The sequence below is a fragment of the Pinus tabuliformis genome, chromosome X, assembly GCF_031772625.1.
Source record: "Pinus tabuliformis cultivar Carrire ecotype Pingquan chromosome X, CPIR1, whole genome shotgun sequence".
NCBI lineage: Eukaryota > Viridiplantae > Streptophyta > Pinopsida > Pinales > Pinaceae > Pinus > Pinus tabuliformis.
The window spans coordinates 707,759,118-707,771,736 of record NC_142308.1 but is presented as its reverse complement, the minus strand read 5'-3'; the positions used below and the strand labels follow the sequence as shown (position 1 = coordinate 707,771,736).

At 42.8% G+C, this 12,619-nt stretch overlaps 1 protein-coding gene across 2 annotated transcripts in view; it reads left to right on the top strand.

The window, feature by feature from the left end:
* Nucleotides 1-12,619, top strand: part of RMI1 (recQ-mediated instability protein (DUF1767)) — a 321,867-nt gene that overhangs the window by 110,297 nt on the left and 198,951 nt on the right. For both annotated transcript variants that reach the window (XR_016264378.1, XM_089447983.1), the window contains exon 4: nucleotides 1,164-1,303. Coding sequence is in view for 1 of the 2 variants with exons in the window: in XM_089447983.1 (XP_089304109.1) it covers nucleotides 1,164-1,303 (140 nt within the window). In the remaining variant the exon portion in view is untranslated. The remainder of the gene's footprint in view (nucleotides 1-1,163; nucleotides 1,304-12,619) is intronic.

Below are 12,619 nucleotides of genomic sequence, written 5' to 3'. Positions count from 1 at the left end.
TAATGTTTGAAGTATCTCTGATTCTCCTGATATTTCTGATTTTATGAGTTTTTAATATTGCTGGTTTTTCAGAGTTTTTCAGGTCCAAGGTTATGCTTTTTGCCAAAATTTCTCCAATATTTGTGATTTTATTTGCAGGACCCTTACTGATATATTCCTTTAAACAATATTTGCAACATTGAATTTCAGTGTTCATTGTTTGCTGATACTTGGGCTTGGTCATCTTCATTGGGTCATATTTCTTTTGATGGGGAGTCATAATGTACTTTCATAGGTGTTGTCATTTTAAAGTGTTGGCAAGATTTTGTACTTGTTTTTAGTTTGTGGGATTGTGGCTGGGTTTTTCATCACTGTCTTCTTCCTGTTGTTCACTTTCTTTAGTTTCTTTAATTTTAGGAATTGTTGACGTCAAAGCATAATGCAATCTTGTAATGGAAGACTAGTTCTTTGAGATTCCCCTAAATTTGTTTCTAGCATGGAGAGATGTGTATTAGAGTAGATACTATTCAGTCCGACACATAAATTGCTTAATAATTTTTCAAAACCTTCTGACATTATGTTTTAGGTTTTTAAATACTTTAATGTGACCTTGGGCTAAAGAAAAAAGGGGTGCTCATCTTAATCGATATCTCCTTGGGAAAGTTTTAAATATATAAAGTTTTTTATGTTGTTTTCAACATGCCGGTTTATGGGAGATCCGGAACATGACATGGCTGTGGAATAATGTGTAAAGGTAGAAGATGGTGGGTGGTTTATGGCTGTGTAACTTATATGTATTAAGATGCATTAGACTATTGCTTCATTTTTTGTAAGCATAAAGTGATTTGATCTGAAATAGCTAGCCTCAGATGGCATATATGATATATTTTAAGCCTATGTAAAATGTTGGAGATCCATTTCTAACTCTTAAAGCAGAGGCTCTGGTAGTTAGTTATCTTATGTTTCTGTAAGAGATTATCAGCACACAAAAACATGTTAAAGAATTAAATTAGCACCCAAATGGATTATTGATGCATTCCTTCTTGTTCATAGATTCATTTTTGATGGCCACTAACTACTTCCTTTGTTTGTAATTTACAGAAGTCGAGGGAATAGAATTATTGTTCTTCACTGTTCTGATTGAATTATATGGAGGATAATGCATTCCCTTTTGTTTCATGCAGAAATAGGAGGGGGGAAGAGGTTTTAAGTTTGGCTTCCAGAGCACTTGCTGCTGCTTGGCCATCTGCGTCATCAAGTAACACATCAGCGGCTAATGGTGCAGTGTCTGGAGAACCTCCACCAATACAGTTGTCTACTCCAGGTTTGGTTGATCTGTATGATATCGTCAATATTTTATCCCAGAATCTTCTTATCATTTGGATTTCTGTAGTCTGTAAGTTTCAAAAAATATATAAAACACTGCTTGTAGGATGCTTTATTTTTCTGTATGTTTTCTTCACCTTCTAAATAAACTTTGGAAGAATATTGCAAACGGATTAAGAGGAGATATGCTAAGCCATGAAATAAATGATGCTAGAATACTCAATTAATTTTAAAAGTAAGGTGCAAATGATCAAATTCCTGAAGGTGAAGCATGATTTTAGTCACAATATTCTGAAAGTTGGAGAGAATAGCCAAATATTTCCTTTGCATTCAAACTCAAAATCAATTGAGGTTTATGTTGGGATAACACTCCATCCATTCAATAGTATAGAAGTCTAAGCTGATTTAAAAATCAAGATGTCCTGTTGACTTTCTGATGTTTAGAAAAAGTGCCCCTAAAAGGTTTAAAATTTTTGGTTTAATAGTCACGGACTTTTATAGTTTTTAACTCGGGAACAAGATGCTTACGAGTTCTCTCTTCTCCAAGCTGAAGCCAATGATGCAAGAATGAGGACAAGAGAGGGGGGAAGATGCCTTTTAAGCTCATCCTCCCTCTCGTTAACTTACCCTTAACTCTCCTTAGGCCCACCCAAACCTTGGTTGACATAAAAAAGAAAATATTAAAAAATGATGGTTCCACGGAACCATGCGTATTCCTTTGTAACTGCTTGAGAACCATGGCAGAACCGTGCACAAATCCATGGTTCCAGCCTGCGGAATTGTGAATGGTTCCAAAAAGGGGGGGGGGGGGGAATGGTTCCTGCAACAGTGGGTGACACTACATTGGATAAGTCGAGTGCTGTTGTATGAGGCACAAGCGCTTTTTTCTACTCATTCCAATCCCTTCTTAATCAAACGAGGACCATCATGACCCAGACCTGTTTATGACCTGGTTTAATACAGTTCTGAGTTTTCAGTGGTGTCATTTCCTTAGTCTGTCTGCTCTATTTCGTGTCTTTGCATCATCATGATGTTATAAACCATTTCTAGCTGATTGTTGTTTTATATGTGAGAAAAAATCGTTTTTGAGTTACAAAATTGCATCCATAACTGTGGGGAATCAACTGCATGATACTACATGGACTGCTTACACGTTATTAGTGACATTAGATTGCTGGTTTTTACTTGAATGCATAACTCAATGCTGGGTAATGGTGACATAAGGTAAACGTTTTTTCCTTGTTGATATGTGCGTGTCTGATGATACAGGAGTGTCTGACTCGTTGTTAATTCTAGAGCGTTATATCCCTTTATTGTTGGTATGTGTAACGAACATGTTCATACACACGAATATTGAAAATATTTGAAATATGGAAACATCCATTATAGGAAAAGTAATATTTATATATAAGAATGTTGAATGTGCTAGAGATATGATTGGTTACAAATGAGGGCCCTGCTTATATACCGGGCAAGGTGCCCCGTTACGAATAGTCATGTCCTTTAGGACATGTCTCTTCAATATGCTAATTATTAATTATATATTATGTTCATAACACTGCCTTCCCCTTTAGAAAAGCTTTGTCCTCAAAGCTTATTGATGGCAATGCTTGATATCTTTTTCTGTTTCGTAATGTCTTCTCATCTTTGTCAATTCTCGGAGCTGACATCTTCGATGATACAAGACGTTATGGACTTCTCTGTGTGGTACCTAATTGTCGCATTGTACAATGATCTAACCATCCCAAATCAATCTTTTGTTGAATCTTTCAATTGTTGGATACCCAAGATGCATTGTTATCATATGATTGGATTATGCTGACATCGATATTCTTTGGAACATAAGTTAGTTGTTTCTAGTCTGAGTGATATGGATATGCAGACTCGTTGAGATGTATGCTTTTATGAATTGCGTGTCGATAAGGAGTTCTTGTGACCTGATTTCCCTTCATCTTGTTTATGGCGATTTTTAAATTTACATGAGGTATCTGATTTCATTCATGCACAGATGGTGCTTGGTTAATCACTCAATCTTCACTTGAAATCTCCATCATTTGAACTGCAAAATATGAGAATGTCTTGACTTCAACTCGATTGGAATCTTTCTGAAACGTGATATTATTTGGATCAATGTTTGTTCATTTTTCTTCAACTTTGACTGTTACGTCTAGAGACTTCGATGATTCTTTTGTGATAAGTTCTTCTAATTTGATTTTCTATGATATCTTATTATTTTTGAGTTTCTTAATTTGAATGAGTAGACTTCGATTATGATTTCTGAGACGTAAGAGTTCTTCAGTTTCTGATTCATCAACCTTATTTTCAGTGTTTTGATGTTTAAGTTTCTCATCTTTTAAAGTTTTGATTTGTTCTAATAACCTTTGATTAAGGTTTTTTTAAGCACAATTTCTCCTTCCTTCTTCGATATTCTCGTTGAATTTATGCTCGAGACATTCATTTTATTGTTCTAATTTTTGCTTTGTAGCCTTGGAATTCTTAATTGTCGCAAGTAATTTTTGGTTATGATCCCTTAGACGGAAAACTTTCCTCTTCCTTTTCTTTTGACTCCTAAAATATATCTTCGAGATCTTGATGTTTCATTTTTGATACTTTGTATTTATGTTGAAGTTTTGCGAGTTTGTGATGAATGGTGTTGTCATTGATGCCAACGTTAGACTATTAATGCTCTTGAGTCTTAATATACGTCAATAGATTGCATTAATTGGAAGTTCCAATGGATAAGAAGCCTTAGAAGGAAGAGAAGGAAGCCTAGCCCCTGTGGTGTGGTCAAGATGCCCCACATTTGATAAGGTAATTTGAGTGGGAAGATCATTGAAATTAAAAGCAAGCCCATCATCAATTGATAGTACCTGTCATGCTATTTCTAACTGTAGGTGGGTCGCCTCATTACTCCTTAAGGTTGAGGAGATATGCCTTGTCAAAGTTGGAGCCCTGAATGTGTGGTTATGGTGCCCACATGAGATATTAAAGGCAACCCAGAAATACAAAGAACTAATATTCTGGAAACTTAAATCTCAAATACACTGTAACTTAACATGTATAGCAGAAAATAAATCATAAGACAAACATAATAACACATTGAACATAAGATATACCTAGGAACCCCAACTCTGGGGAAAACTTGGAACACTGTGTGTATTTTATTATTCTTCTGTAGTGTTGACCTTGCCGCTTGCACCTACCTACAAGTTAGTGAGAAAAGCCTTCAACCCCACAAGGTGTGGTTGGTGGCAGGGAACTCAGAGAAGGGGTTGTCACACTGAATCCCTTCTCTCTCTGTTTAAGCTATCTCCTAGGTTAGCTAAGGGGGGTGGTCCCTAATGAAAAGTTAAGTTAAAAAGAGATGTGAGTTTCTAGGAGAATTGTTAGAGTTAAATAGATTATTTCTTTAAGATTTATAAGCAAAAACTGATATGAGCAATAACCATCATAAGATAACCATGAAATACATAAACAACTAGTGTCTTCCAAGTATTTTCTCTTTAAGAAATGAAATTGTATTTTGCTAAAAACAAAATTAGAATGCTTCAAAAATTGAAAGCAAAGCAATCCTGAAATGGAGACAATGATGACATGAAATAGTCAAAATGATAATCTACAATTAGTGTACAAGAACTAGATCAAGACATGCAAGTAGAACTCCATACTTGTGTAGTTAAAACAATGCTCTAGGGCAAATAAAATCTTTGAAAGCACAAGATATTGATCAAGAAAAATATTTAATTTAAATTTATCTGATCTTAATAAGCTAGAGGAAAGGAAACTCCCTCTTTCAAAATCGTTTGATGAGATCCTTGAGGCAAACCGATTGGGTCCTTCTATTCTTGATCTTGGGAGCTAGTTCGTCTATTGGAGAGCTACCCCACATCCAAGTAAATCCTTCAATCAAATCTAAAGATCTCTACACACTTGGAAAAAGATGTCAACAATCATAAGGGATTAGATTGTACAATGGAGGAGACAGGCATAGTTGGACTAAACCGATACTACAAACATCTCAAGGGTGCGGAAACTTTGTTCCAGCATCCCCCCATACTGCTTCGGGTGAGACTTCAGTGCGTGCTCCACGGGCTGATGCCGAAAGGGCTAGTAGTGTAGGGATTTGTTTGGCTAAATAACTCTGAACCTAGATCAGGCTCCCATCAACCAACAAATGGTTCTGTTGTCGGGACCGGAATTTGCATAGAGATGTCTGATGTCGTATCATTGGAATCTAACTAAGAAAGAAATTGAAAGCTGGTTGGACAGAAGATTCACGAATTCACAGCGCAGGAGAACATAAACCCGTGTTTGTCAAAAGAAGAGTGGCTAGACAACTACCAGTATACAGAGATCCACGAAATCTTTTTCTTGTCCTGCCCTACTGAGCTATACGAGTGGATCGCGAAACTAGCAGACAACCAAGGAAGGTGGAAACATGACGGTCCTATTGTGTGGACCCCAGAGCTAGTGCGAAGATTGGAAGCATCGGAGGATAAGATCGTGCGCGCTGTTGAGCATTGGCTCGATTGGATTATAGGAGGATTCATTACTAAGTTCGCAGTTGATACCTCAGTCGGCTATAGCGAGGCAGAGCGACGCTTTCTCAAAGGACCACGAGGTAAGTACGTACATTCTTTGAATACTTGGATTAAAATGCTATTGTGCGAAAAGAGGTTTATGCAGTTACTTTGATGTTCGGAGCTACGCGAAGTGGAAAGGTTTACAGGAACGAAGGAAATAAGGGTTCAAAAAATAGCCCCTTGATTTCACCTCCGCGAGGAGACGAGGAAGAGCTTGCGAAGGTCTCTTCACGAAGTGCCATTCATCTAATAAGGCAAAGAATTCTGTGAATACCACCTCCACCCACACCACCATCGGCTTCACTACCATCACCTTTATCTTCACCGGTACCAACTCCACTACCACCGCGATTCAGTATGGCAAGCACAGTGAAGTTGCCTGTGTTCAAAGGTTTGGGAAATGAGGATCTGGACCAATTCTGGTTCGTTGTAAGTGTTGTATGGGAAGCACAAGGTGTTACAGATGAGCATATAAAGAAGGTGACGCTAGTTAGTGCCCTGCAGGATCGCGCGCTGACCTGGTATATTAAGTACTCCAATGATAACCCGAATGCGAGAGTCGCAGATATCCAAGCAGCGCTAAATAGAGAATTTAGCAGGCCTAAATCTGAAGCGTAGTCGATCATTGGATTTAAAGAGATTACGATGCTACCAGGTGAGACTCCTTGGGAGCTGGATCAGAGGCTGAAATGTACAATTCGCGAAGCAAATATGAATCTGACAAATGGACAACATCGCAAGTGGTTTGTAGCTTCGCTACTACCACATTTAAGAAGTGCGCTATCGCAGCAAAAGATAACAACTCAGGCAGAGGCCTTAGAGATTGCTATGAGGCTACATGAGACCCCGATGTAGGATCCTAATTTGAGAGTTCAGTAGATCCACGGGTAGCTTAAGAATCTGTCCATTGAGTTGCAAAGTTTGTTACATTTACAATCGTTGTGAATTTTTCCATCTGTTCTTCGCGATCTGTTACAATTGTCTTTCGCGCAACATTAATTTTACAATTGTTGTGAATTTTGCATATACTTCTATAACAAGTGACAATTGTCCATGGCATGTTTTCCAGCTATTTGACAAATTGCGCACCACAAAGCAAGCGCCACGCTAGGTCTTGCTTGAGCTTCCGACCTTAAAGGCATCAGTCCTCCTCCTACGAGGTAATTTGTAAAAAACGGGCAGTGGTCTTTGTCATGATCCTAACTCTTGCATTTTACACATCATACTTCTTCGCGCACTTTTGGTCGATAAGTCTGTGTTGGGGGGACGCATTTGCCGATGGCTTTTATTATTCCAAGAATATGATTTCGAAGTTGTTGTGAAGCCTGGACGATTGAACGCGGGACTAGATCACCTATCGCGCATTGAGACTGGGGAGGAACCTACTAATTTGGAGGATGAATTACCCGACCTGCAACTCTTTGTTGTGCGCATAGGGAATAGACATTTTGAAGATATAATTCACTTTCTAACAACTGGAACTGTGCTGAAAGAATACTTTGTCCAGCAGAAGAAGGAATTAGTGGTGCATGTGGCAGATTTCTCTGTCATTGCTGGGCATCTATACAAGATGGGGAATGATGAAATACTGCGAAGGTATGTACTTGAATTTGAACAAAGCAGCATCCTCGCGAACGCTCATGGGGCGTCGCGGGAGGACATTATGCGGGAAGAGCAACCATGCAGAAGATTCTACGTGCCGGGTTGTGGTGGCCAACCCTTCATTAGGATTCAAAAGCATATTGCAAGGCATGTGATGTATGTCAGCGGACAGGAAGGCCATCGCGGAGGGATGAAATGCCTTTGAATCCACAAATGACATTGCAACCTTTCGAAAAGTGGGCAATATATTTTGTAGGACCTATTAAACCTCAAGGGAAGACAAGCACGAGGTATATTATCACTGCGACGGAGTATCTGACTCGTTGGGCAGAAGCGCAGTCGGTGAGGATTTTACGGGCGCGACTACCGTGAAGTTTTTATTTGAACATGTACTGACGCAATTTGGATGTCCAAAGATCTTGATGAGTAATCGCGGTACACACTTCCTGAACGAAATGATCAACGCACTGACGAAAGTGTTTCAGGTGTATCATCAGAAGAGCACACTGTATCACCCACAGGCTAACGGGATAGTAGAAGCATTCAACAAAGTATTGGAAAACGCGCTGACCAAGGTATGCAACGCGCAACGAAGTGATTGGGACCTACGCATACCTGCAGTGTTATGGGCTTATCGGACGACATGCAAGAAGCTGACGGGACAGACGCTTTTTAGGCTTGTCTATGGAGTGGAAGCTATAATGCCTATGGAATACATCGTGCGTAGTTTACGCATAGCAGCGCTCACAGGTATGACGGATTGCGAAGCCCTGGAGGAGAGGCTTGCGCTTTTGGAAGAGCTCGAAGAAGAACGATTTTTGGTTGGATTCCACAAGCAAGTTTAAAAGCAGTGCGAAAAGGCATGGCACGATCGACATATTAAGTTGTGCACATTTAAGGTAAATGATTTGGTGCTGTTGTAAGTTTGATAAATTCCCCTGAAAGCTCAGAATGCATTAGTTGGGACTGTATGTTATTAAGGAGATCACAGATGGAGGCGCGTTGCAGTTGGTAAAGCTAAATGGAAAACCTTTCCCAGGAAAAGTAAATGGTAGTCGTCTAAAGCCATACACAGGTGGCTTAGCCATTTGACTAGTCGACGGAAGCACAGTCTTAGCACTCCAGGTAACTGAAAGGAGGCGCGGGACTATAAACTACTCTGCCTGGGGACTACATGATGTCAGGACTGTGCGTAGTAGTGAAGTGTCACAGGGTCCGCGACAGTGCGAGGGTAGATGCGCTACTGCGTGGGTCGGCTGGACAGTGACTGTTGCAGTCACTATTCACGATGTGATGCTTGGTTTGAGACCAAATGGAGCGGGCGACAGGCATTTAAGGCGAACTTTAAAGGGTAGATTCTTGAAAATCTGCCATCAATCGAGCATTAATGGACTGAATGTGGGGGGAACGGTCGAATTCAAATTCAAAAGGCGCTATAAATTACAAAGGGCTGTCTAGCAAACAACACTTGGCAATTTGAGGACTGAGTTGTTGCGCGCACAGATATTCATGAATCGAGACTTGTTCGATCTTCTGAAGGCGAATTCGTTACTTGAGCAATTACCCGAGACGTTGAGAGAATTGTGGAATCGCACTATGGCAGCACCCGAAGAAGCCATGGATACCAGAGCAATGACCGCTGAGGAAGCCGTGCAGGCAATTACGGAAGTGGAAGCCCCAGAGAGCGCTGGGATAGTCACTGAGATCCCTAAATCACCGCGCACGCCGAGACCCAAGAAAGACAAGCAAGCCATGGTATCGGTGCGCGTATCACCTAGAAATCCGCTGAGGACCAAGCTCACCATGGAAGAAAAGGGGAAGGCTATCAATTTGGAGGTCGATGAGGAAGAAGAGTTCGAAGAAATCCTGGTTGAGGAGGAGGATGTAGAGATGGAGGTTGAAACCCAGGGTGCGGACCCTCTCACCAAACTGCCTGCATATGTTCCTCCGCGGAAGGGTAAAGCAAAGGTGCCCAAAGATATAGATGAGAGCAAGAGTTCTCTGCAAACTCCGCTGCTCCCAAACGACATTATTTTTGAAGGAGCGCACTTGGGACGAGTGCCTGTCCTGAAATTTGAGGATTGGGACCTCACGGATCACGAGAAGTTCCTGCATCACACGACCGCGCAGCGAATGCGCCAGAAGAAAGACGCGTTGACCGGGATAATAGAGTTGGAGCCGCGCAAATTGTTAAGAGGTGTAGAGAAAGCACGGTTACTAAACCTGCTCTGGGTGCCGCATTACCATTGCGCCCCAGTGACCATTTTTGTCTGCCTAGTGACCATTTTTGTCATCAGGTAGTTGCTCTACTTGGTGCATGATGGGTGCTTGTGGTTGGAGGAACCCATCCTCATCACGTACCATCTGATTCACAGGATTACACGGCTCCCTTGTGCAGGGGAGGACCCAACGAACATTTCAAAGGGAAGAGTGATGATTTGGCCATCGCGGAGGCCATGAAAAATAAATTTAAATTGGAGAAGAAGAAGCGAGGGTGCGCCATTTTCAACATCAGCAACCCTGCGGTCAAGGTCGCGACACAGATATTGCCAGGGAAGGTGATGAGGAAACGTCGCGCGGATGAGGTGCACATGCCGGTGATTGCACTAGCAGCGCAATGTGCAGAAGGGGTCCAGTTTAACTGGGCAAACTATCTATGCGGTGAGTTCCTTGAGAACTGTCGCGAGGCACAGGAGCAGGGAAAAACCTTTCACTATGCATGGCTTCTATTGTCAATAGTACTGGTGGCATGGGAATTGCCTGAAGATAGCCAGTTCCTGATGATCGTGCAAGACCTTCTAGAGGCAGCGAAGTATGCTTCGTTGTGGGCAACTTGGGATGCACAAAGGATAAGGGAAAGCAAAATATTCTGGGTGCTCATGGAGATGAATATCAGAATGGGGATTAATTGCAAGCCACGGTTATCGCCCATGGTCTACAACAGTCTGCAGATCTTCGTGGAGTTCAAAGTAGACTTCCACCATGTCTTCATCAGGGTGCGGAAGGACCCTACGAAGACGTGGCGTGAGCTACCATATTTGGCGACCGATGATGTAATTTTTGTGGTCCTTGAGTCTTGGCCGCCGGAGTGGCGTGCTCTAGCTGGCTCTGCGGTGGAAGCAGAGAAGTCTATCGCGCAGTGGAAGAAGGAAGAGGTGAAATTGCGGATGGCACAGTTGGCGGAAAAACGCAAGAAGGAGGAAGTTGCGGCTAAGGCCCAACTGCGCGCGACGCTGCAAAGTTGGCAGAGGAGCAGCAAAAAGCAGCAGAAGAAGAGCACGAAGGGCGGAAGTCGCCTTGGCCGATGTCGGAGACCGATACAGAACAAGGTGGCGTGGACCCACAGACAATGACCACCTAGCTAAAACGTTCGCACCCAAGAGAGCAAGTAGGGTCGCGAAGAAGACGAAGGCCTCAAAGACTTCGTTCGACTCGATCATCCTAACTGAGGGGTATCTACATGATATTGGCGAAACGGTGAGGGACGTCACCGCGGAGGCCCTCCAACAGTTTTAGGAGCAACACGAGATGGTGTTGGGGTCTCTCCGGACACAGATACAGGAGTTGCAGGTGCGCACTCCACAGGTTGACACTGTGTCAACCAACCTCGTAGTAGGCCACGTCTGCGGCTGAGGAAATGCTACGCGCCCAGATGACTAACACAATAGTGCTGCCAGATGGAGCACTTGTTACAAAAAATGAGGTCGACAGGTCTATGGTTAGCGGATTGAAAGGGATCGGGTTAAACATGGCTGGGCTCTCTCGGGAGAAGTGCTATACTTTATAGGATGGAGTCACTGCAGAGCTGCGGGGCACGGAGAGCCGCGCGATACAAGTAATGAGCAAGCAACGTATCAACATTGAGCAGTTGAGCCTGCAATGCGACGAGGTAGTGGTGCAGAATAGACAAATAGTGCAGGTGGTGGAGGAAGCCTGCCGATGGTCCTAGAGTTGGCCATCCAAACAGAGGAATTGGTGTAGGCACGCGTACGTAAGTTAGTAGCAGGGGTGCGCGACGTAAGAGAGGAAATGGCCAGGGTTTAGTTGGAGCTGAACCTTCAGATAGCAGAATTGTAGTTGAAGGCGCAACCTTCTACTCCGTCGAAGGTTAAGGAACAACGCGCCACCGCGATCACAACAACAATGGTGGCGGATAACAGTGTAGTGACAGACTGCACAAAGTTGTTCCAGCAGTGGTTCGAGGTACTCACCACCTTGCAGGAGGACCCGAACATAGAGCGCCTGGAGACAGGCGTGCGAGCTGCAGCAGAGATACGACAAAGTAAAAGGACCGCGCAGATGGTTGCCCTTACGCAGAGGCTAACAAGAATGCAACAGGAAAAGGTACTCAAGGCGCAGGTGGATGCTGCTCGGCATAAGGAAGCAGTTTTGAAGGCGCGCCTACAACCGTGGATTGATGAGGTGTATCCCATTACAGCCTCCATTGAAGCAAAGCTCACGCAGCTGCAAGCAATACGGGAGAGGATTTAGGGCAGTAGTTCAGCCACAATTGTCACTGAACAACGCGTAGAGGAAGTACAACAGGCAGCCGCTCAATGCACTGTCGAACTTGCAGCGATCTAGTTAGAGTTGGGAGGTCTTCGCGCAGAGATCTCCGCACCAATAGAGTGACTCGAGGGCTAGTCACGATGTTTGTGTTGGGGGCCTGTTGGGAAGTTTTGGGGCTTAGAGCCCAGATTTTGGTAAAAAGTTGTAATTCCAATATAAAGACTAGCACGTAGTTTATTGAAGACTTATAGAGTTTCCCGCCCTTAATTTTGTTATTGTAATGTCGGCTGTAGAGATCTACGTGGACCATGGGATTGTATAAATAGAGCGAGGCTCTAAGTAGTTATATAACATACATCAAATGAAGAACATATGATGTGTGCGAGATGGATCTGAAGTGTAAAGTCTAGTTTTGGGTCGTAGAGTAAGAGAAGGCTCTGCAGCTGAGTGCGCAAAGGCCTAGTAGTTTGCCGCTGAGTGTGCGGACCCCTGCAGCTGAGTGTGCAGGGCGAGTCAAGTCTGTAACAGTTGGAAGTATTAATAATGAGAAATTTCCTATCCGTTCTGTGTATTTATTCCCTGTTGGGCGCGGGATCCCCCAAGGGAAGTTTTGGGGCTTA